Source organism: Heloderma suspectum, chromosome 3 (assembly GCF_057233095.1).
Source record: "Heloderma suspectum isolate Gila_16-S chromosome 3, 16-S_ref, whole genome shotgun sequence".
Classification (NCBI taxonomy): domain Eukaryota; kingdom Metazoa; phylum Chordata; class Lepidosauria; order Squamata; family Helodermatidae; genus Heloderma; species Heloderma suspectum.
The window spans coordinates 185924415-185945621 of record NC_139460.1 but is presented as its reverse complement, the minus strand read 5'-3'; the positions used below and the strand labels follow the sequence as shown (position 1 = coordinate 185945621).

The window sequence follows — 21207 nt, the reverse complement described above, 5'->3', positions numbered from 1 at the left end:
AGGTCCCACAAAAGATACTTGGAGACTGGCAAACAAGTTCTTAGATTTTGTTTGGAATGGGGAAAAACCAAGAATAGCAAAAAAAAAACTTTAATAAAACCAACAAAGAATGGTAGATTAGCCTTCCCATCCATAAAAAATTACTATGTTGCGGCTATGCTTATGCATTTGAAAACATAGTTTAATCCAGATAGAGCAACTGAATTAGAACAGTATAATGTTTCAACAAAGTTGAAAAATACTTTATGGTTCTGTAATAAATTTGACAGAAACATATTAAGAATGAACCCATGTACCAAAACCCTGTTTAACAACTGGTTGAAACTTCAGAGAGTATTAAGTCCGGGTTTATCTCCATTAACAGCTAATATGTATAATGATGAGATGATAAATGAAACACAACTAGGCTGTGTACCATCTTTATGGTACAATCATGGGCTAATAGAAATAACCACACTTATAGATAAGGAAACATTTAAATCACATGAATACGCAACGAAATGCAATATTCCCAACCTTTATTTTTTTAGTATTTACAGTTTAGAAGTATAGCCTTAAGGTTTCTAAGGAAATCCGGACATCTTCAGGAAAAAAACACCTTTGAAAATTTGATATTATATAATCAGGAAAACCTATTAAGTAAGCTTTATAACGTTCTACTAGATTTAGATCTTACAATTAATAACTATCAGAAAAGCTGGGAAAGAGAATTAACTTGTCTGATTCCAGTAGGTACCTGGTCTTGGGTATGGAATAATATATCACAGCAGACTATTAGCACAAACCTGAAAGAAAAATTTTTAAAATTTATATTCCGCTGGTATTTAACGCCTGTAAGGCTTAATAGCATTTATCATAAGGGTGATAACAGGTGCTGGAGATGTAAAATGCCTAACACAGATATGGCCCAAGATAAGAAAATGCAAACTAAACTAAATGTTTGTTGAGGGATGCTGCATGTGCTAAAGTGATGCTGTCGAGATGAGAGTGAGATTCTAAGTGGTCTAAGCAAGCATAAACTTTTATTGAAAGTCACTGGTGAGATATATTTGTACACTGAAGTAACAGGAGATTTGAAATCCTACATGTTGTGCCTTATCCCATTGTTATATTGTTTATTGTTATTTTCTTGCTTTGTCTTTTTGCTGTGTATGTAGCCTAGCAAGCTTAATGATATATGATTTGTTTTATTTGTTTAATAAACAACTGCATATAGAATCTGTGAGAATTCAAGGGAAGAGTGTACTAGATTTGGTTTCAGAAAAGTAGCAAGCAGTCAGGTGTGAATTTGTCCAGAATCATAAGCAGTAATACGCAGCAAGCAATAGCACAAGTACGCTGATTTGCTAGAAAGCTGGCCATTTTGGTTTTGCCCAATCATTAAGAACTATTGGTTAAAGGTAATAGATGAATTTGAGATTATATCAGGATACAGACTACCTTTGGATCCAAAAATTATTCTTTTTTGGTTATGTCAAGGAAGTTGTTCTATCTGATGACATAGAGGTGATAGAGTATTTATTAACAGCCACCAGAATGCTGATATCGGCAAACTGGAAAAAAACGAAAGCCCCTACAGTTGATGACTGGATTATCAAAGTATGGGAAATAATATATATGGTTAAGTTAACTAATATAGTAAGGGTTAGAGAGGGAAGACAGCAAAATAATAGATTTATAGAAAAGTGGTCATTATTTGGAATGTATTGGTGTAATAAGAATCAAGAGAACGTACAGCCTTTTGTGTTATTAGGAACTTTGTGATATTTGCTGGTTCTGTTGATTAATTTGATTATATACTATATTATTTGAACTGTTGATAATAATTTTAAAAAATTGCAGGGGGGGGGAAGAAAAAAAGAATAACATTCTTGCATTGCTGCCACTTTTCTGTAGCCAAGTTGAGCATTAGAAAAATAATGGCCAGCCAATGGAAACACTTGACACATCCGAGCCACTTCCCCCTCCTCCTCAGAACTTCTAAGACAGCCGAGAGGTTTGTAACTTCATCAATGCCCATTTCTTTCTATTGACCAGAGACCTTTTGTGTAAACTTGGTTGCGCTATCTTTGTTCCCTGACAGAGTATATTTAGATACAGTCAGGGCCAGAAATATTGGAACAAGGATAACTGTTTTGGCAGTTGGCCTCTGTACACCACCACACTGAAGTTGAAAGGAAACACACCCGGATGGGAGCGAAGTCAGGACTTTCAGCTGTAATTCAAGGGGTTTGGCAAAAGTGGGGCACTACCCATTCGGGAAGTACAGCCAGTGGCATACACACACACCCATCGTTGGTGGCTCATAAGTAATGGAATGAATGGCTGACAAGCAGCTGCATGGCCAGGTGTGGCCTGTTTCCTGGGTACCCCCATGACCAATCAAGCAGATAAAAGGCCTGGAGGTGGTTCTGAGGGTTACATTTGCATTTGGTAGCTGTTCACTGGAACTCCCAACATGAGGTCCAAAGAGGTGTCCATGCGAGTGAAGGAGGCCATCATTAGGGTGAGGAAACAAATTAAACCCATCAGAGAGATCGTAAAAACAGTGGGAATGGCCAATACAACAGTTTGGAACATCCTGAAAAAGAAGGAATTAACTGGCAAGCTCAGCAACAGCAAAAAGCCTGGAAGACCATGGAAGACAACTAAACTGGATGACCACAGAATTCTGAGGGGAGATATCATAGCACTCTTCAAGTACTTGAAAGGTTGTCACAGAGAAGAAGGCCAGGATCTCTTCTTGATCATCCCAGAGTGTAGGACATGGAATAATGGGCTCAAGTTACAGGAAGCCAGATTCCAGCTGAACATCAGGAAAAACTTCCTGACTGTTGGAGCAATACGACAATGGAACCAATTACCTAGGGAGGTGGTGGGCTCTCCCACACTGGAGGCGTTCAAGACGAGGCTGGATAGCCATCTGTCGGGGATGCTCTGACTTGGATTCCTGCATTGAGCAGGGGGTTGGACTCAATGGCCTTGTAGGCCCCTTCCAAATCTACTAGTCTATGATTCTATGATTCTGCTCATGGTGAAGAGGAACCCTTTCACAACATCTAGCCAGGTCAAGAATGCTCTTGCGGAGGTAGGCATGTCATTGTCAACATCTACAGTCAAGAGACGGCTTTATGAATGTAAATACAGAGGATTCACAACAAGGTGCAAACCACTGGTAACACTCAAGAACAGAAAGGCCAGATTAGCCTTTGCCAGCAAACACCTAAAAAAGCCTGCCCAGTTCCGGCATAAGGTTCTTTGGACTGATGAAACCAAGATTAACTTGTACCAGAATGATGGGAAGAGAAAAGTATGGAGAAGGAAAGGAACAGCTCATGATCCAAAGCATACCACATCATCTGTCAAACATGGTGGAGGCAGTGTTATGGCATGGGCATGTATGGCTGCCAATGGAACCGGGTCACTGGTGTTTATCGATGACCTGACTGCTGATAAAAGCAGCAGGATGAATTCTGAAGTGTATAGGGCTATACTTGCTGCTCAGCTTCAGCCGAATGCTGCCAAACTGATAGGACGCCGCTTCACACTGCAGATGGATAATGACCCAAAACATACAGCAAAAGCTACCCAAGAGTTTCTCAAGGCAAAGAAGTGGGATGTCCTTCAATGGCCAAGTCAGTCACCTGATCTCAACCCAATAGAGCATGCTTGTCACTTACTGAAGACAAGACTGAAGGCAGAAAGACCCACAAACAAGCAGCAGCTGAAGGCAGCTGCAGTAAAGGCCTGGCAAAGCATCTCAAGGGAGGAAACTCAGCATTTGGTCATGTCCATGGGTTCCAGACTTCAGGCAGTCATTGACTGCAAAGGATTTTCATCCAGGTATTAAAGGCGACCCTTCAGTTTGAAATGATATTGGTTTGTTCCATTACGTCTGAGCCACCAACGATGGGTGTGTGTGTATGCCATTGGCTGTACTTCCTGAATGGTTAGTGCCCCACTTTTGTCAAACCCCTTGAATTACAGCTGAAAGTTCTGACTTCGCTCCCATCTGGGTGTGTTTCCTTTCAACTTCAGTGTGGTGGTGTACAGAGGCCAACTGCCAAAACAGTTATCCTTGTTCCAATATTTCTGGCCCTGACTGTATTCCAGAGCCACTTCCCTGGTCTTCCGAAGCTGAATCTGCTTCCACTGCTCCAAAACAAGCACTATTCTAAAACAACTTGGGCTTCCTGATTATTCTGTTCACTCTCTTCTGTTATTAACAAAACATTCTTGTGCTCTTTGTGTGTTTATCTAAAAGCATGGAAATAAGAACTAACTAGTACTTTCCTTGATTCTGCAACCGCTGCCCTCCTTGTTCAAGCCTCTGAAAACATTGTGTTAAGTTCTCCTTTAACTCTTTGTGTACCTCACTCAGTAACAGTTCTTCTACTTAAAGACTCAGCACCTATCTCAATCACGTCTCTCCAGGTATGAAATTTTGCTTCTCTCTAGCAGTCATATTACAGCGCAAAGTTGTTCCACTCTAAATCCTGCTTCTTTGCTGCCTGATGTCACTTGGTGGACTGGAAGGGGTATGGACCGGATGAACGTTCCTGGGAACCGGCTGAAAATTTGCATACCCCTTTGCTGCTACACCGTTTCCACCAGCAGCACCCCCAAAAGCCTGGGTCCCCCGGGGGGGGGGAGCAGGAGGGAGGGCTTCATGGCAGCGGGGATGATGTCAGGAGTGTTTCTGAGTGCAAGGAGTGGGATAGTAGCTCAGATTTTGAAGAAGAACCACCAGACATGGGGGAGGTATTTTCCCAGGCTAGTCCAGACATGGCTAGGCAAACTCCTCAGGTTTCAAAGGTTCAGCTGGAGGAGAAGGGTCCCTCTTCACTCCCCCACCGCCCCGTGAGAGACAGCGAACAGGGAGAGACGGGATTTGGGGAGTCTGAATTAATAGATGCCAGGCGCAGACACACAGCCAAGAGAGAGAAGGCTGGGGCGGAACTTAGACGGTCTACCCAACCGGCCCTGCGTGAACAGCTGCGTTTAGAAGCCTCACGAGGGAGACAGAGACCTCCCCCCACACCTTAAGTTAGGCTCATGAGACCGCCTTTCTTTCAAACAGCAGGCAACTTTCGTAGCTACCTTTTGAACCCCCTGAAGGCATTTCCTTGCAGACTGAGAGTCACTGAGAATTTGCATCTGTATGACCCTTTGTGGTAATGGATTGAAAGCTGTAGATTGAAGCCTCTTGTCTGTGTTTGATTCGGCATTTGAAGTTCAGTGGGGGCCAAAGGAATCCTGACACCTGATGCTTCTGAAGGTATCCCTTATGATTGTTAATAAATGGCTGATCACCTAGCAAAGCCATGTCCAGACTTGTCAAATGAACACTGACTAATGTAGTTTGTGTGTATTCTGTAGATAGGTTTTGTAAAAAAATTAAAATAAAGATATGCTGTCTATACTTCCCAAACTGTAATAGAACAAATTATTTTGCCTAACTGTACTTCTGCTCAAGTGGCAGAACTTTTTGCCCTCTCTAGGGCTACTGCCTTATTCCTTTCAGCAATAATCCAGTCCCCCATAGTAACTTTTGAAGATGTTGTACAACTCCAAAATCAGGCCCAAATGTTGAAAAAGAAAAGTAGAGACTAGCTAGTTATTCTCAGTACGCTGACCATTTGTGGTGCTCCCCGGACGGCTGCCTGGTAGCACCCATGGTCCTTCTTCCCCACCTTGTAGTAGCAGATAAGAAGGATAGAATCGATTGAGTCATTCCCCTAAGGGGTGAAGGTGCCACAATGATTTAGATCAAGCAAGTTGCAAAAATGTGAATAATGTGTTTAATGTACTCAGTAACTTTAGTTTTGCTTTTAGAGAAAATGTCTTTATACCTGTATTTGTGCCTATTGTTCCTGCCATGTAGGAGTGTGACCTTTTTACTCCTCTTGGTCATGAAATGCCTGTCCTTTAGGTCTGCTAGACAGATTGTCCTATATGCCACCCAAAAGTTACAACAACAGCAGCTTCTCCAGTGCAAAAATCAAGATGCAATGACTGTGTGTGACTGGCAATGGAAAGTGAGTGTTAGCTGAGGACCGTCTGTATGGTCATGTATTAGCTAATGTGTTTGAACATGTATTGTAGCTCAAGCTCAACCTTCTGTGTGTACCAGTAAGTGTTACTTCCCAAGATAAGAAAATGCAAACTAAACTAAATGTTTGTTGCGGGATGCTGCATGTGCTAAAGTGATGCTGTCGAGATGAGAATGAGATTCTAAGTGGTCTAAGCAAGCATAAACTTTTATTGAAAGTCACTGGTGAGATATATTTGTACACTGAAGTAACAGTAGATTTGAAATCCTACATGTTGTGCCTTATCCCATTGTTATATTGTTTATTGTTATTTTCTTGCTTTGTCTTTTTGCTGTGTATGTAGCCTAGCAAGCTTAATGATATATGATTTGTTTTATTTGTTTAATAAACAACTGCATATAGAATCTGTGAGAATTCAAGGGAAGAGTGTACTAGATTTGGTTTCAGAAAAGTAGCAAGCAGTCAGGTGTGAATTTGCCCAGAATCATAGGCAGTAATATGCAGTAAGCAATAGCACAAGTACGCTGATTTGCTAGAAAGCTGGCCATTTTCATGATTTTAGAGTTTGTTCTCATAGCTGTATTCACGTACAGGGAAAGCCACGGTTTTTGCTACTAACAGAAGCTAAAACAATGCACAGTAATCGCTCTTCACATTGTGTACCTTCTAACTGATAAGGAATGCTTCTTTCTGTACAGGGAGAAACTTATTTTGCTGCCAAAAGAGAAAGGCCTTGGTGAAGGGGGGCCAGTGGTGTGTGTACTTTCTGACAGCTTTCTAACTTAGCGAGACTTGCTCTATAAAATCCTGAGTGAATTAGCCTGTTATCTGTTCTTTCTGAGAGAAAGAAGGTGCACCACCTGCTCAGATAACCAGCCCTGAAGTACGGTGCCTCATCATTCCCCTGGAAACCAGAGTGACTAAACAGAAAGATAAGGGACGTGTAAGCTTTCTTTTAGCATACAAATAGATTTCATTCAGATGAAGAAATGTTGTTCTTTTAAATGTGTGTTAATAGTTGTGTGTACAAAGATCTGCAAATTCTACAGCATTTCCAGTGCCCCTACCATCCCCAGCCAGCAAGGCTGGTAGAAAAAAGAAGAATGGTGTCTTAAAGAACAAATTCGCCAAAATCTGTGCTGAAACTGGACTTATATGGCCTGATGCTCTAACTTTGGCCCTGCTGAACATGGGTGCCACTTTGCACCAACAGACTGGGATCCTTAAGGAAAGACCCATGAGACTCCCGCCTTCCACACCTATTACAGAACATCTTACTAACTTGCATTTAAGTGATGAGACTGTGTTGAACTATTGCCAAGCATTAATGAAGTGCGTGAAGGCTTTCCATTCACAGGTTAAAAAGTGCTTCCAGACGTTCCTATGATACAGTGTCACAACCTGTAGCCTAGAGATTGGGCCTACATCAAAGTCCATCAAAAGAGGTCTTCCCTTGAGCCTCACTAGAAAAGACCCCATCAGGTGCTGTTGACTACTCACACCACTGTGTAGCTGCAAAGACAGCCTACCTGGATCCCCGCATCCCACTGCAAGAAAGTGTTGCCCCCTGGAGACAACATACCCCAGAACCAGACAATGCTGGATATGCCCTAACCCAGAGTTCATCAGCCCTTTGGGTCATTTTAGACCCAAAAGAGAAGAACATCTCTGGTGGCCTTCTTGGTACTGGCTTGTTGCCCTTTTTCCCTGCTATTGTGCAAAATCTTCTTAGACTTTCAGCACTTTGGCCTCCTCTGGATTACAAAATAGCCACCTCTAAGAAACCAGTAGTGAGCCAAGCACTTGCTGGCAAGGTGAGCATAACCCTAGCAGTGAGCCTAGCAACTGTTAGTGAAGAAAGAGTTGTCTCAGCATCCACCAGAGGCACATTCTCATGATGTGGGCTACCTGCATCCTGCTTGACATCTTTTGTTGCCTGAAAGCAGAGAACAATTTCCTGAAAGTAGTGAACCAGATTCAAGTGGACTTAAATGTATCCAGCTGCTAGACCTGCAGCCATGCACCAGTCCATGCCCAAAGAGGCACACGAATGATCCAAATCCCACTAAACCAGACTAAAATGATTAAATCCTATTACCTAGATCTACCAGAAACAGCCACCTAGCAAGATGTGCAATGTAATAAGCATAATTGTTGTTTATATCATTTTGTTCCATGTGATCATTGCTTTGATTAAATGTTGTATCAAATTCCTTACTAAGTGCATACATAAAGCTGAGCTGCACCAGATGGTCAATAAAATGCAAAAAGAAATGTAAAAAGAAGAAAAAAAAAGAGATAAAAAGATTGAACAACTGATAACAATACAAGTATAGATGGTGAGCCTGATAGGCTCAAATGGGGGATTGTGAAAGTAGGCCTGATTAGGCCTTGTAAGTAGTTTGGTTCAGGCGAGGTGCCTGATGGGATTAAATGTGTAAGTGTCTGACCATGAGAAGATAATTGTAACTTGCTCATTATAAGCAAGAAATTCCTATCCACCAAAGTAGCTCATCCCTGAAGATAAGCAGGCAGCTGTGCTGATAAGACTGTTGCGAAGCTAAATTAGCTCTTGAGCATGCGTAGTGTATTTTCTTTGCTCTCCAACTTTTAGTCTGCATAAATGCATCCTGTTCCTTTTTATTTGGTGAGACACAGTTTCATCTGTCTCTCCCACGGCCGTGATGTGCTTTAATAAATTTCTGACTGTTCAGCCTAACCTGCCTTGGATATTTCCTTAACACCAAAAAAAATGAAATTCCACAGAGATAAATGTCAAGTCCTGCATTTAGGTACAAAAAACTAAGGCACAAGTATAGGATGTGAGAGACCTGGCTTGGTAGCAGTGTACGTGGAAAGGATCTAGGTGTCTTACAATTAGGGATGGCAAAGAATTCCGCCGCAGACCCAAATGAGGCCGGATTCTTTTGAATCCGGAATCCATAGCGGAATGGATCACTTACCTCCACCTCCCAAGGATTCCCTCCAGAACGGCGTGCCAGCTCCAGACTACTTGCAATACGGTAATGGCAGCCGCCATTGCTGGGGGGGGGGGCGCTCCGGAGGATTCCAAGGAAGGGGAGGAGGAAAAGATTGCCTCCCCCACAACAGACAACGCCATGGATCAGACGGTAAGCAATCCATCCATCCCTACTTACAATGCAATCCTATTCATATCTATTCAGAGGTAAACCCCATCAAGTTGAATGGGACTTCCTCCCAGGTAAATGTGTATGCGACTGCTGCCTTAATGGATCAAAAGCTAAACTTGAGCCAGCAGTACAATACAGCTGCTAAAAGAGCTAATGCAATTTTAGGCTGCATCAACAGAAGCGTAGTATCCAGATTACAGCAAGTAATTACAGCACGCTATTTTGTGCTGTCAGACCACATCCGGAATACATTTTCTAGTTCTGGATGCCACACTTTTAAAACGACATTGAAAACTGGAGTGTAACCACTGGAAAGTGACCAGAATGGTTACTAGTCTGGGGACCAAGAGGAATGATTGAAAGAGCTTGGTATGTTTAGCCTGGAGAAGAGAAGATTAAGAGGAAACATAATAGCTATCTTTAAATATCTGAAGGACTATCACACACACAAGATGGAGCAGATCTGTTCTCTGTTGCTCCAGAGAGCAGAACCAAAGGATAGAAATTGGAGGGAAGCAGATTTCAGTTAAACATTAGAAGAAATTTCCTAATGGAAAGTGTTTGACAGCAGAACAGAGTGCTTCAAGAGGTGGTGGATTCTCTTTTGCTGGAGGTTTTTAAGCAGAGGATGGACAGCCATCTCTCAGAGATGCTGTAGTTCCATCCTGCATTGAACAGAGTGTTAGACTAGATGACCTCCAAGATCCCTTCCCTTTAATTCTAGGATTCTATGAACATGGTACCTGCAGAAGAATGGTCCTCTTATTCGTTGTGGTGTCTGCCATCCTCTCCAAAGACGTAGGTTGGGGTGTATCAATGAAGCCCTATTTCAGAGACAAAGCACTGCTCTCTGCCTCATCACACAGACCTCGGAGACAGCTTACCTTTCAATGCCTCAACTACTGAGCCCTTCCTGACAGAGTCCCTTTCTGGACCTGGCAGGTGGGAGCAGCAGGTGGGTGGAAAACGAAGAATAGACTAGGCTGGCATTGCTGGGGGAGGAAGAGAAAGGAGGGCCTTGGTGATTACAGTGCTGCTTGAGGGACACATGCTCTCTACTACTAGACCGAAGGTCTTTTCAGTATGACCATGACTAGAAACGTTGTGTCATTTTGTCTCCCAAGGAAAATTTGCTCTCCCATGGTGATGTTCTCATTTCTATCTTCCTTCCCCTAATGTATCAACTACTGCCAGCTTTTTAAAAAAAACTTCTATCAGAGTATAAGGTCTCATTCTTAGAACTTGTTACAAATACTATGGTGCAGATAATCCAGACATGCTCACTTTCTGGTAAAAATATTTTAAAAATTGTGGCCATAATGATAATTTACTCTGTAATAGACTTAAGGTATTCATGCAACAAGCAACATTTGCCTGGCACCAAGGTATTTAGAATCCAAAAAATTTGCAACTCTATAATGGTGCAGATAATCCAAGCAAAACCTGGGATGGAGGGTTGAATTCCTTCCCAAATTATCTTTAATGTGATGTAACAAAAATTGTAATAAAAAGCCTTACCTCCTTGTCTGGCATAAAGGCTCCCTCCAAAATAGCCATTCACTGGGGATGTCGCAGCATAAACAAAAATAGCGGTACTTAGCATTGATCCTCTCCTAAAATGAAAGACATATATTTTTGGCTAGATAAATGACTGCCTGAAGTTTACTAAAATTACAACAAGCACATTATAAAGAAGTCCTGAATGTTTAGTTTCAGCTAGTACAAAACACAAACCATTACCTAAAACGAGATGTGTAGCAATAAAAGCTCATACTGAAATGAAATTTCTGCTTTAAAATGCTTCTGTGGGTCCTGCCACCCTCTAAAGTGTACTTCGCAGGGATGCACAATAGGGCTCTTTCTGTTGTGGTGCCTGCCCAACCACTAGAATTCTCTGTCATGGGAGATCCACTTAGCCACTCTCCCTAATGCTGTTTTGCCATCAGTGTCACAAAGTGTGCCCTCTCTGCCAAGGGAAACATCCCTCTGTCCTCTTTCTATCCCAAATGACTATGGGGACCACATAAATGCAGCTATTATAGACTTTATTAATTGCTGTTACAGCACAGGATCAGTCAAATCAGTAGCTGCAGAATCAGGATCTCCTCTCGGTACCTGTAGTAAGTAGTTCCAGGATAAGGCACAGAATCTCTCAGTCAATAACAGTAAGTATCTGCAGGGCCCTGGCTACAAGGTCACAGCATGAGGTAAGTAGCTGCAGGACCAGGATGGATGCTCTCAGGGAAATACTGGTAAGTATCTGCTGGAGCAGCCTGAAGGTCTACAGTGCAGGTAGCTGTGGGTTTGAAGTGCATAACACTAGAGCAGTAACTGTAGAATCTGAGGGACTGCTTACATACTGCTGCTTGAGGTTGATGAGTACTTGCAGAGTCAAGATGACCTGTTCCTGAGCTTGCTGGGGAATTAAACAAAGTCTTTTCTCACCCACCAGTTCTTGTAGGTGTCTGACTGCTGCTGACTGCACAGGTAGGTCTCTTCTGGGTTTGCTAGCAGACCCTCCTCTGCTTTAGGTCCCTGGCCTTCAAGGAAGCCCAGCTGCTCTTCTCCCCTTCCTCCTATTGCCTTCTTTACCTTCCAGTGTTTGTTCCTTCTAGTTGCTCTTTTCAGCCACTCTTCCTGAGCCTCTATATTCAGCTCCCTCTTTCCTCCTTCCTTGAGCTTCTAGCCTTCAGGCTTTTATCTCTTCCTCTTCTCTCAGAGTCCTGGATCCATTTAAAGAACCCCTGTCCTGATTCCCTTTTCTTCTCTTTATAACCAGCCCTAACTGTGGCTGAGTATTGCTGCTCGGCAACCAGGAATACCTAGGGTATTGTACAGTGACCCCCAATGCTTCCTCACAATCAGTTATAGACATTTTTGTTTTGCAGGTTGATTTTCTTTTGATATTATTATGCCTGGACTCATTTTTTTTTATTATTGCTTATATCCTACTGTATTGGGTGTTTTTAATATTTCATGTTACTTCCTAAGAAGACAGCCTGACCATACAGAAGCTGTCTGTTTAAGAATCTCCCTAATCCAATAAGCTAGCATCTCTATCCATGAGTTTTTGTCTTTATATCAAGCATCCCCCCTAGTTAGCCTGTCTGACAGGAAATCTCTCAGATTCACACCTATTTTTCCCTACCTAGCTGGACTGTTGTAAAGTGCTGATCGCACATTTAACATGGGCTTTCTGCCATGCCAGCAAAGGCACTGAGAAAGCCACAAATGGTTGATTCTCTTCTCTCCTGCTCCCATCAGCCCCGTTTCCTGATTCCATCTATAAAATGAAGCCCATTTTGCCTATGATTCTGTCTTCCACAAACTGGGGAGACCCTTATATTTTGTACACAGGTTGCTAGCTTATCTGTACGATTCCCTAGTTTAAGGGTGCAACCCTATGTTGATAGTTGGCAGCCTCCGAAGTTGGAGGCTGCTAAATATCCTAACACATGGCAGCCAGAGCACAGAGGTGATCCTCACCTCAGTGCTCTGGCTGCCCTGCATTTTTTCTAGATGGGCAATTTCACCCATCTAGCTGCAGAACTTCAAAGTGGGAGGGAAGGAGGCTGGGGTGAGCATAGGAAGCTGCATAAGGCTGCTTCCCTGGTCTCCTCCTCTCCCCTGGGACTGCCCCCTTTTCCCTGTCTCCACATTCAGGTTTCTGAAAGTGGAGAGGTAGCCAGCACAGTTCTCTCCACGCCAGCTATGAGGGGAAGGGGGCAGGGAGCACAATCTCTTGGCTCTGAGCTTGGAGCCCTGTCTACGAGCTCGGAACCAGGAACTGAACAATCCTATGTCCCCCCAGATGCTGCCTAGGGGACACAGGATTGCTCCCTCTGTTTACTTAACTAGAAAGCTGTTTTATTTTCTTTCCAATGATACTTGCTTAATCTCGCCTTCATCTTTAGCTTTAAAAAGTTTCTATTTGGAATCTGGGGTTAGATGGTACATTTTGATCTCACAAGAAATATTGTCCCATGCGCTAGATTGCTTGATACATACTATGGTCTAAAAGGAGGTAAGGGGACAAACGATTTGGCTCTGCCCCACAACAACAGGGTAAGTTTGCTAAATGTTGCCCCTTCCAGACAGAAACTTAAAGGTTTGGGGATTCCCTTCTCCCCTAAAGCAAGGGTAAACAGAAGGGTGGAGGAAGTGTTTAAGAAAGAAGGAGCACTGCATTCAGTCCCAACCTGTTGGGCTTGTGGACACTTTTCTTCACTGCTGCCTTGAACATTTTGTCTGTTACAGGAAGGTGGAATATAAATTTTGATGATGGATCGATTGAAATCTAGGCAATTTCGATCACTAAAACCAATTTAAAATTAGGTATTTAAATCAGGTCTGCCAATTCATAACCTGTATTGAGCACACTGCAGAGCTCATGTAATTAAGGACATAAAAATCAGTAACAAGTTTGACCAGGTAGGATCAGTGATGGATTCTAATAAGAGAAAAGGTGGCAGTTTCCTTGAGCCATGGACCTGCACTTGAAGCCTTATCTAAATATGTTTGCCAATGGGTCATGGATTCATTTAGAGATCGCAAACAATCTTTTAAATGTTATTTTGCATAAAATTCAGATTTCATTAAGATAAAGCTGTTATTCTTTATATACACCCCCATGAAGGCTCCTTTCCCCTTGTCACCAGCAGCAGTCATTTCTATCAGGCTGTACTGAGGGAAATAAGAGGGGAGGCAAGGCCATTCCACCAGCCCTGTTGAAAGACTACTTGATTTTTCCTCTTCCCTTGCCATCCCATTTTCCTTATGTGTCGTGTCTTTCTACACTGTAAGCCTACAGGCATGGACAGTCTTGTTTAACTGATTGTTTGTAAGCCACTCTGGGAGGCTGTCTGAGAAGCGAGATAAAAATACTTTAAATCAACAAATAAATAGTGATCAATTACTATCCACCCTGTTTGTTGGCCTAGATAACAGTGTTGCTGTGCATACATCCCTTAAAAGGAACTTGGCTTTTCAATCCATACAACTAACCCAATGTTCTTGTTAGACAGTTCTATCCTGTTTCAGTTCCAAATTCCCAGTCCTAAGCTTCTCTATTTGATCTGCTCTTTGAGCTACATTACTGGGTCTAAGAAGGCTATAACAGAGCTGGGCAATATTGGGTGGTGCTTCTAGATTGGGCACTGTTGTCACTATGTTGAGGCTGGCAAGTCTGAGTGTTGTGTCATGGAGAAGCCACAATGTCTGCTCAAATTTTCCTTCCCTTAATCCACCACTTGCTCCACTTTCCCCTCTTCCCTACAACCTGACATAGTCACCAATATGCACTGAACATCAAAGAAAGGCAGCACAATTTGCAAAGATTGAAGGCCTGCAGCACTACAAGTTCCAGATGCTTTGATATACTCCTCACCTTTATTAACTTCCAGGGAAGTGTCTTGAATTAAGCCCCTCTCTGTTCTACCCCATCCTACCCTGCACATATACAATCTTGATAATGATTTAATCCTTATCTAAATTGTAAAAAAATAAAATCTGCTGTCTCTGAAATTGTACCTCAACTTGCCACTGAAATTGGTGCCATCAAGCCCTCTCATGTTAGGACTCGAATTGCATTCAATGAGCTGGAAGTAGCTTTGAAAGTTTCTAAGAACAAGTAGGCTCTGTGGTCGCAAACCTTAAGTAACTGGCAATGTTCAAGAGCCCCCTCTCCAGATACTGCAGCAATATATTTGCATCTTTCCTCCTCCACCAGATTAATATTCCTGGCACTTGTCCAAGCAGACAGTTAGCTATGAAAATGCAAGTCACTATCCAATCTACATTACTTTTAATATCCTTTGAAAAAAATTTTTGAATCAAACCATGCTCGCAATGAAAACAAAGTATTTCCCACAAAGAGAGACAAAGGGAGAGGGGTAACATCTCAGATTTGGCTAATGGTCTGAGATTCCCTCTTGCAATAAAAAATAATAAAAAATTAATTTATAAATCCTTAACACCTTTTGAATGCATGTGGCAATGGTTGAAAACATGGCCTTGGGAACTAGCAGGCTTTTGGTTCTTAGAATCATAGAATAATAGGGTTGGAAGGGGCCTACAAGACCATCGAGTCCAACCCCCTGCTCAATGCAGGAATCCAAGTCAGAGCATTCCTGACAGATGGATGTCCAGCCTCGTCTTGAATACCTACAGTGTGGGAGAGCCCACTATCTCCCTAAGTTATTGGTTCCATTGTCGTATTGCTCTAACAGTCAGGAAGTTTGTCCTGATGTTCAGCCAGAATCTGGCTTCCTGTAACTTGAGCCCATTATTCCGTGTCCTGCACTCTGGGATGATCAAGAAGAGATCCTGGCCTTCCTCTCTGTGACAACCTTTCAAGTACTTGAAGTGCGCTATCATATCTCCCCTCAGTCTTCTCTTCGCAAGGCTAAACATACCCAGTTCTTTCAGTCTCTCTTCATAGGGCTTTGTTTCCAGTCCCCTGATCATCCTCATTGCCCTTCCCTGAACCTTCTCCAGTTTGTCCGAATACTTCTTAAAATGTGGTGCCCAGAACTGGACACAGTACTCCAGATGAGGCCTAACCAGTGCTGACTAGAGGGGAACTAGTACTTCACGGGATTTGGAAGTGACATTTCTATGAATGCAGCCCAAAATAGCATTGGCCTTTTTTGCAGCCACATCACATTGTTGGCTCATATTCAGCTTGCGATGGACAACAATTCCAAGATCCTTCTTGCTTGTAGTGTTGTTGAGCCACGTATTCCCCATCTTGTAACTGTGCATATGGTATCTTTTTCCTAGGTGCAGAACTTGGCATTTATCCCTATGAAATGTCATTCTGTTGTTTTCTGCCCAGTGCTCCAGCCTATCAAGATCACTTTGAATTGTGTTTCTGTCTTCCCAAGTATTAGCTATCCCACCCAATGTTGTGTCATCTGCAAATCTGATCAGCATTCCCTGCACCTCCTCCTCCAAGTCATTAATCAAAATGTTGAAGAGCACTGGGCCCAGGACTGAGCCCTGTGGTACCCCACTTGTTACCTCTCTCCAGTTTGAGAAGATCCCATTGATAAGCACTCGAGTCCGATTCTGTAGCCAACTGTGGATCCACCAGATTGTTGTTTCATTTAGCCCACTTTGAGCTAGTTTGCTCATCAGGAGATCATGGGGCACTTTGTTGAAAGCTTTGCTTAAGTCGAGGTATATGATGTCTACAGCATTCTCACAGTCCACAAGGGAGGTTACTTGATCAAAACATGAGATCAGATTTGTCTGGCAGGACTTGTTTTTGGCAAATACATGTTGGCTTCGAGTAATCACTGCATTGTTTTCAGGGTGCTTCCAGATGGATTGCTTTATCATCTGCTCCAGAATTTTTCCAGGGATTGATGTCAGACTGACTGGTCTGTAGTTCCCAGGTGCCTCCTTTTTACCCTTTTTGAAGATAGGGACAACATTAGCCCTCCTCCAGTCATCTGGCACTTCATCCATCCTCCATGATTTCTCAAAGACAATAGACAGCGGTTCTGAGAGTTCTTCTGCCAGTTCCTTTATTACTCTAGGATGCAGTTTATGTGGCCCTGGAGATTTGAACTCATTCAAAGTAATTAGGTGTTCCTTGACCATATGCCTATTGATCTCAAGCTGCAATCCCGCCCCTTCAGCCTGTACTCTGCCTTTGCCAGGGGGCTCATAGACCCTCTTTTGGGAGAAGACTGAGCCAAAGTAGGAATTGAGCACCTCTGCCTTTTCTTTGTCATCTGTTATCATTTTGAATCTTATCCGATTCTGCTGCTTCATAACCAAGACAACTCTGCTGAAGACTAGAACGTAACTCATCCTATTGCCAAATGCAACAGGTTATGCATTCCAGGTTGCCTGAAGCTCTAGTATATGTTCCGAAATAACAAGTCTGTGATAATGGATTATGGAACTGATTATTAATTATGCCTTTAGACTGCATGTAGAAAGTTCTAGATCAAGAGATTTCTGCCAACTCCCCACTTCATCTGACCCCCCCAACCCCGCACTATAACACGCACTATTTCCAATAGTCACTCAGTCCCCAGAAGCACTTTCAGGAAGCACAGGGGGCTGCTGATGGAAGGAGGAGGCAGGAAAGTGAACATGAACTCTCTTCCATCTGAGGAAGGAAAGGTAGGATCTAAGCCATTGTTTAAGAATTTAACAAGTCTATCAGCATAAAACATTTCATTTTACAGCATATCAGATTGATTTGTGTGCACACACAATAGTGGTTCTCATCTTTTAGGAGTAAAGCAGTTGCTCCAATGTGAGCCACTTTTGAAAACTTAGTTCCAGAAATACCTATACATGTAAGTGGGCTTGCTGGATCACAGCCAAGATCTTTTAAAATATGATGAAGGGTTGAAGCAATACTCACTCTGTGTATAAATCCTCCAGCATTGCAACAATGATCACTATTAAAGAAACTGCAAAGATTTGGCAGCCAGAACCAATAAGAGATGAAAATATTAAAGGATGACTGGATGGTCTGAAGACATCTCCATGAACCTGTTTCCAACCATATTCATCACCTAAATCTCTATCCTGCAGAAAACACAATATGAAAATAAGCACCACAAAGGAGGAAACAGCTAACTGTTAAACCCATTTAACCAGAATACTAATCCCACAAGGGTTATTTTAAACCATAATAACTGTAGAGAAGTAGTATGATTTTCCCTTCATACACATTAGCTGCTACAACTGACTGTGCAAAACTGAATAGGTAAAATTCCAACATGACTAAGGGTGCAATCCTACGGCTGCTAGACAGCGTCTAGATGGCCACAGGATTTTTCTGTTTATGGGAACTGGGCTTTTTGGTTTATGGGAAGTCCGACTCCCCTCCCCCTTCCCTGCCTCCTCATAGGAGGCATGGGTTGACTCTGGCTCTGCACTCCGGAAGAGCAGTGTGGAGCAGCTGAAAAGGAGGCATTCCTGGGGGTAGGAAGAGGATCGTGGAAGTGCTGGTATGAAGCTTCCTATGTGCCATCCGGCCTCCCCCCCACCCGAGGTGCCCTGGTTAGATAGCTGAAATTGGCCATCTACCTGCAAATACAGGGTGGCCGGAGTGCGGAGAAGAAGATCCGAGTTCAGAGGTGACCAACTATCCCCATAGGACTGCACCCTAATTTATATTTGAGACTCAACATTAACAGCTTGAAATATGTTCAAACATTCATTTTCTTTAAAAAAGAAAGACAAGCACAGGTAATGTCTCTTTAGGATGTCAACACTTGGTAGTGGAGGATTTTTGTCTTTCTATTAAGAGATAAATTTACTAGTACAAGTATTGCTAATGTAATCACAGAGAAAATAGAGAAAGCCGAGAAAAGTGTCGTATATTACTATACATCTGGTTTCTGAAATTTATTCAATAAATATATATCTCACTTTTCAGAGATATACCCTCAACACAGTTTGCAGCTTAGCATGACTATTCATTTTCTAGCCACATTCTATTGTTTTTAATGGTTCCTAACCCAAAACATTAATTTTTGTAGTTTTACATAAGAGATGCTTGTGTGTAGCTGTTGTTCTACAAATGTCTTCTGTGTAGTCACAAGTTTCATTGGGCACATACACAGGCCTGATTGCAGAAAGGTTCCAGCTTCTGCCTTTCTGCTGGCTAGAGACCTTGGGGAGGGGCATTAACTCAGTGGTAGAGCTTCTGCATTCCATGCAGAAAATCCCAGGTTCAATCCCTGGAAGTTGCGGATAGGAGTGGGAAAGACACATACCTGAAACCCTGGAGAAGTGCTACCAGTCAGTGTAAATGGACCAGTGTGCTAGGTGGATCAATGGTCTGATTTGGAGTAAGGCAGCTTCTTATGTTCAGAACTGTTGAAAGGTTGTATCCTCTCCCTCCCAGCAAACAAAACTAGTAAAGATGATCAGCCTGACCCCAGCCATTGGCCAGGCCCTGGGGACCAAGAGCTGAAGAAAGCCTGCTTCTCCCTTTCACAAAGAACTGTTCTGCAACTGTCAGTTGCCAATGATTGTAGAGGCAATAGGAAGATCTATCTGGCTCCAGTCATCAGCCAGTGAACTTGCTGGGAGGTTGCACCCCTCCATCGTAACAAAGGCAGCAGCAAAGGGAAGATCAGCCCAGCCTCAACTGATTTAAATGTCTGTTAATTTCAATCTGGCATTCTCATACTGATCTTCCTCCATCTCCCTTGGGCTGAATATCTAGTCTATTAAGAGAGTTAGTCTGAGAGCAAGGTCTGTGTCTTTATTTGGATTTCTATATAATTACTAGTTACTGTTGGGACTCTAAAGCTATTGTTTATGTCTAGAGTGCCCACACTAGAGTAGTTAGACAGTGTACAAAATCAAAATAAAGGTAATTACCTTATCCTTTGGCATACATACAGAATATTATTAAGCTGTACAATATTATTGTCATCAAAAAGACCAAAGATGACGAAGTTGCTGCTTTGTCCACTTCCAATAGGGAGGTAGGTGCTGCAGAATGGGCACAACAGCGTAGGCACATTTCGTCATAGCACATGTGGATTGTCTCTACAACCCACTGAAAAGTATACCTTGAAAGAGCTCAGAATTATTGGCTTGGCCAAATAGCTAGCCTCTATTTGTCCTCACTATCAAGTCTCTTCTCCCCACAACTCCTGAAGTCTCTCCAGTCCCCCTGGCACATGCAGAAAAGGCAGAAATTTCTCTCATTTGCACTGGAACATCGAGATCAGAAATAGCAGGACTGCTTACTTTCTCCAAACTGCAGTGCAGGTCACAAGTCTATCTTCTCCCAAGTCTTCTGTCAAATACAGAGAACTTGGGAGAATGCAAGTCTTGTCTCACTTGCACAAAAGTTTAGGTAAGATGAGAAACTGAGTTCTGGGAGTTCCACATCATGAAGATCCCCTCAGAGCTGTACCTATCATCCAGATCCTTGACTTCAATCAGTGTTTCCTATGGCCTTTTTGATGCTGCAGGAACTAAGACAATCCTGTGTCTGTGCTAGCTACCTCTAGGACACTAGAGGCAATGTAGAGTCCAGTTTGAGGTGAACATTCTTATCAAATATTTGAGCCCAAACTGAGGCTGTCCAGGGCTAATGCAACCGTTAGTTTTCACACACGCTGCCTTTAATCCACCAGGTTTGGAGGTCTTCGGTGCATCAAGTGCTCAAGGTATCCAGCAGCTTGTTCAGTCCGGTGTGTGGCTACTGTTGTTACAGTGAGATGCCATGTTTATTTACGATCCACTCCCTTTACAGCACTAGGATAGATATCTCTTTAAATGGTGTCCACACCTACAGTGTGCATATGGATGAGTTCCTCGAAGACACCAAACCTACCATCATCTCCTTGGGGCTCTCACTCAAATCCCAGTTCCTAGAGAGCTACTCTCCACACAACCAAAGTCTATCAGCTTGGGGGAGGGGGGTAATGTATCCAACACCAGAAACCTTGCCAAGAAGGATTATTTATTTCAGAGAGGCTTTGCCGAATCCCAGGTGGTGCCTGTCAGGAGTGTTTCTGAGTGCAAGGAGTGGGATAGTAGTTCAGATTCTGAAGAAGAACCGCCAAACATGGGGGAGGCATTTTCCCAGGCTAGTCCAGACATGGCTAGGCAGGCTCCACAGGTTTCAAAGATCCAGCTGGAGGAGAAGGGTCCCTCTTCACCCCACCCCCCCATGAGAGACAGCGAACAGGGTGAGGCGGGGTTTGGGGAGTCTGAATTAATAGATGCCAGGCGCAGACACACAGCCAAGAGAGAGAACGCTGGGGCGGAACTTAGACGGCCTACCCAACCGGCCCTGCATGAACAGCTGCACTTAGAAGCCTCACGAGAGAGACAGAGGCCTCCCCCCACCCCTTAAGTTAGGCTCATGAGACCGCCTTTCTTTCAAACAGCAGGCAACTTTCGTAGCTACCTTTTGAACCCCCTGAAGGCATTTCCTTGTAGACTAAGAGTCACTGAGAATTTGCATCTGTATGACCCTTTGAAGTGATGGATTAAAAGCTGTAGAC

At 43.0% G+C, this 21207-nt stretch overlaps 1 protein-coding gene and 1 long non-coding RNA gene across 7 annotated transcripts in view; one reads left to right on the top strand and one right to left on the bottom strand.

The window, feature by feature from the left end:
* Positions 1–21207, top strand: part of LOC146350526 (uncharacterized) — a 201994-nt gene that overhangs the window by 120536 nt on the left and 60251 nt on the right. The gene's annotated exons all lie outside the window — the stretch shown is intronic.
* The window catches only part of TM9SF3 (transmembrane 9 superfamily member 3), a 77339-nt gene that overhangs the window by 23724 nt on the left and 32408 nt on the right, over positions 1–21207 (bottom strand). For both annotated transcript variants that reach the window (XM_084841382.1, XM_084841383.1), the window contains exons 7-8: positions 17589–17755; positions 10724–10818 (exon numbers count right to left, since the gene is read on the bottom strand). In XM_084841382.1, coding sequence (XP_084697508.1) covers positions 10724–10818; positions 17589–17755 — 262 coding nt within the window. The remainder of the gene's footprint in view (positions 1–10723; positions 10819–17588; positions 17756–21207) is intronic.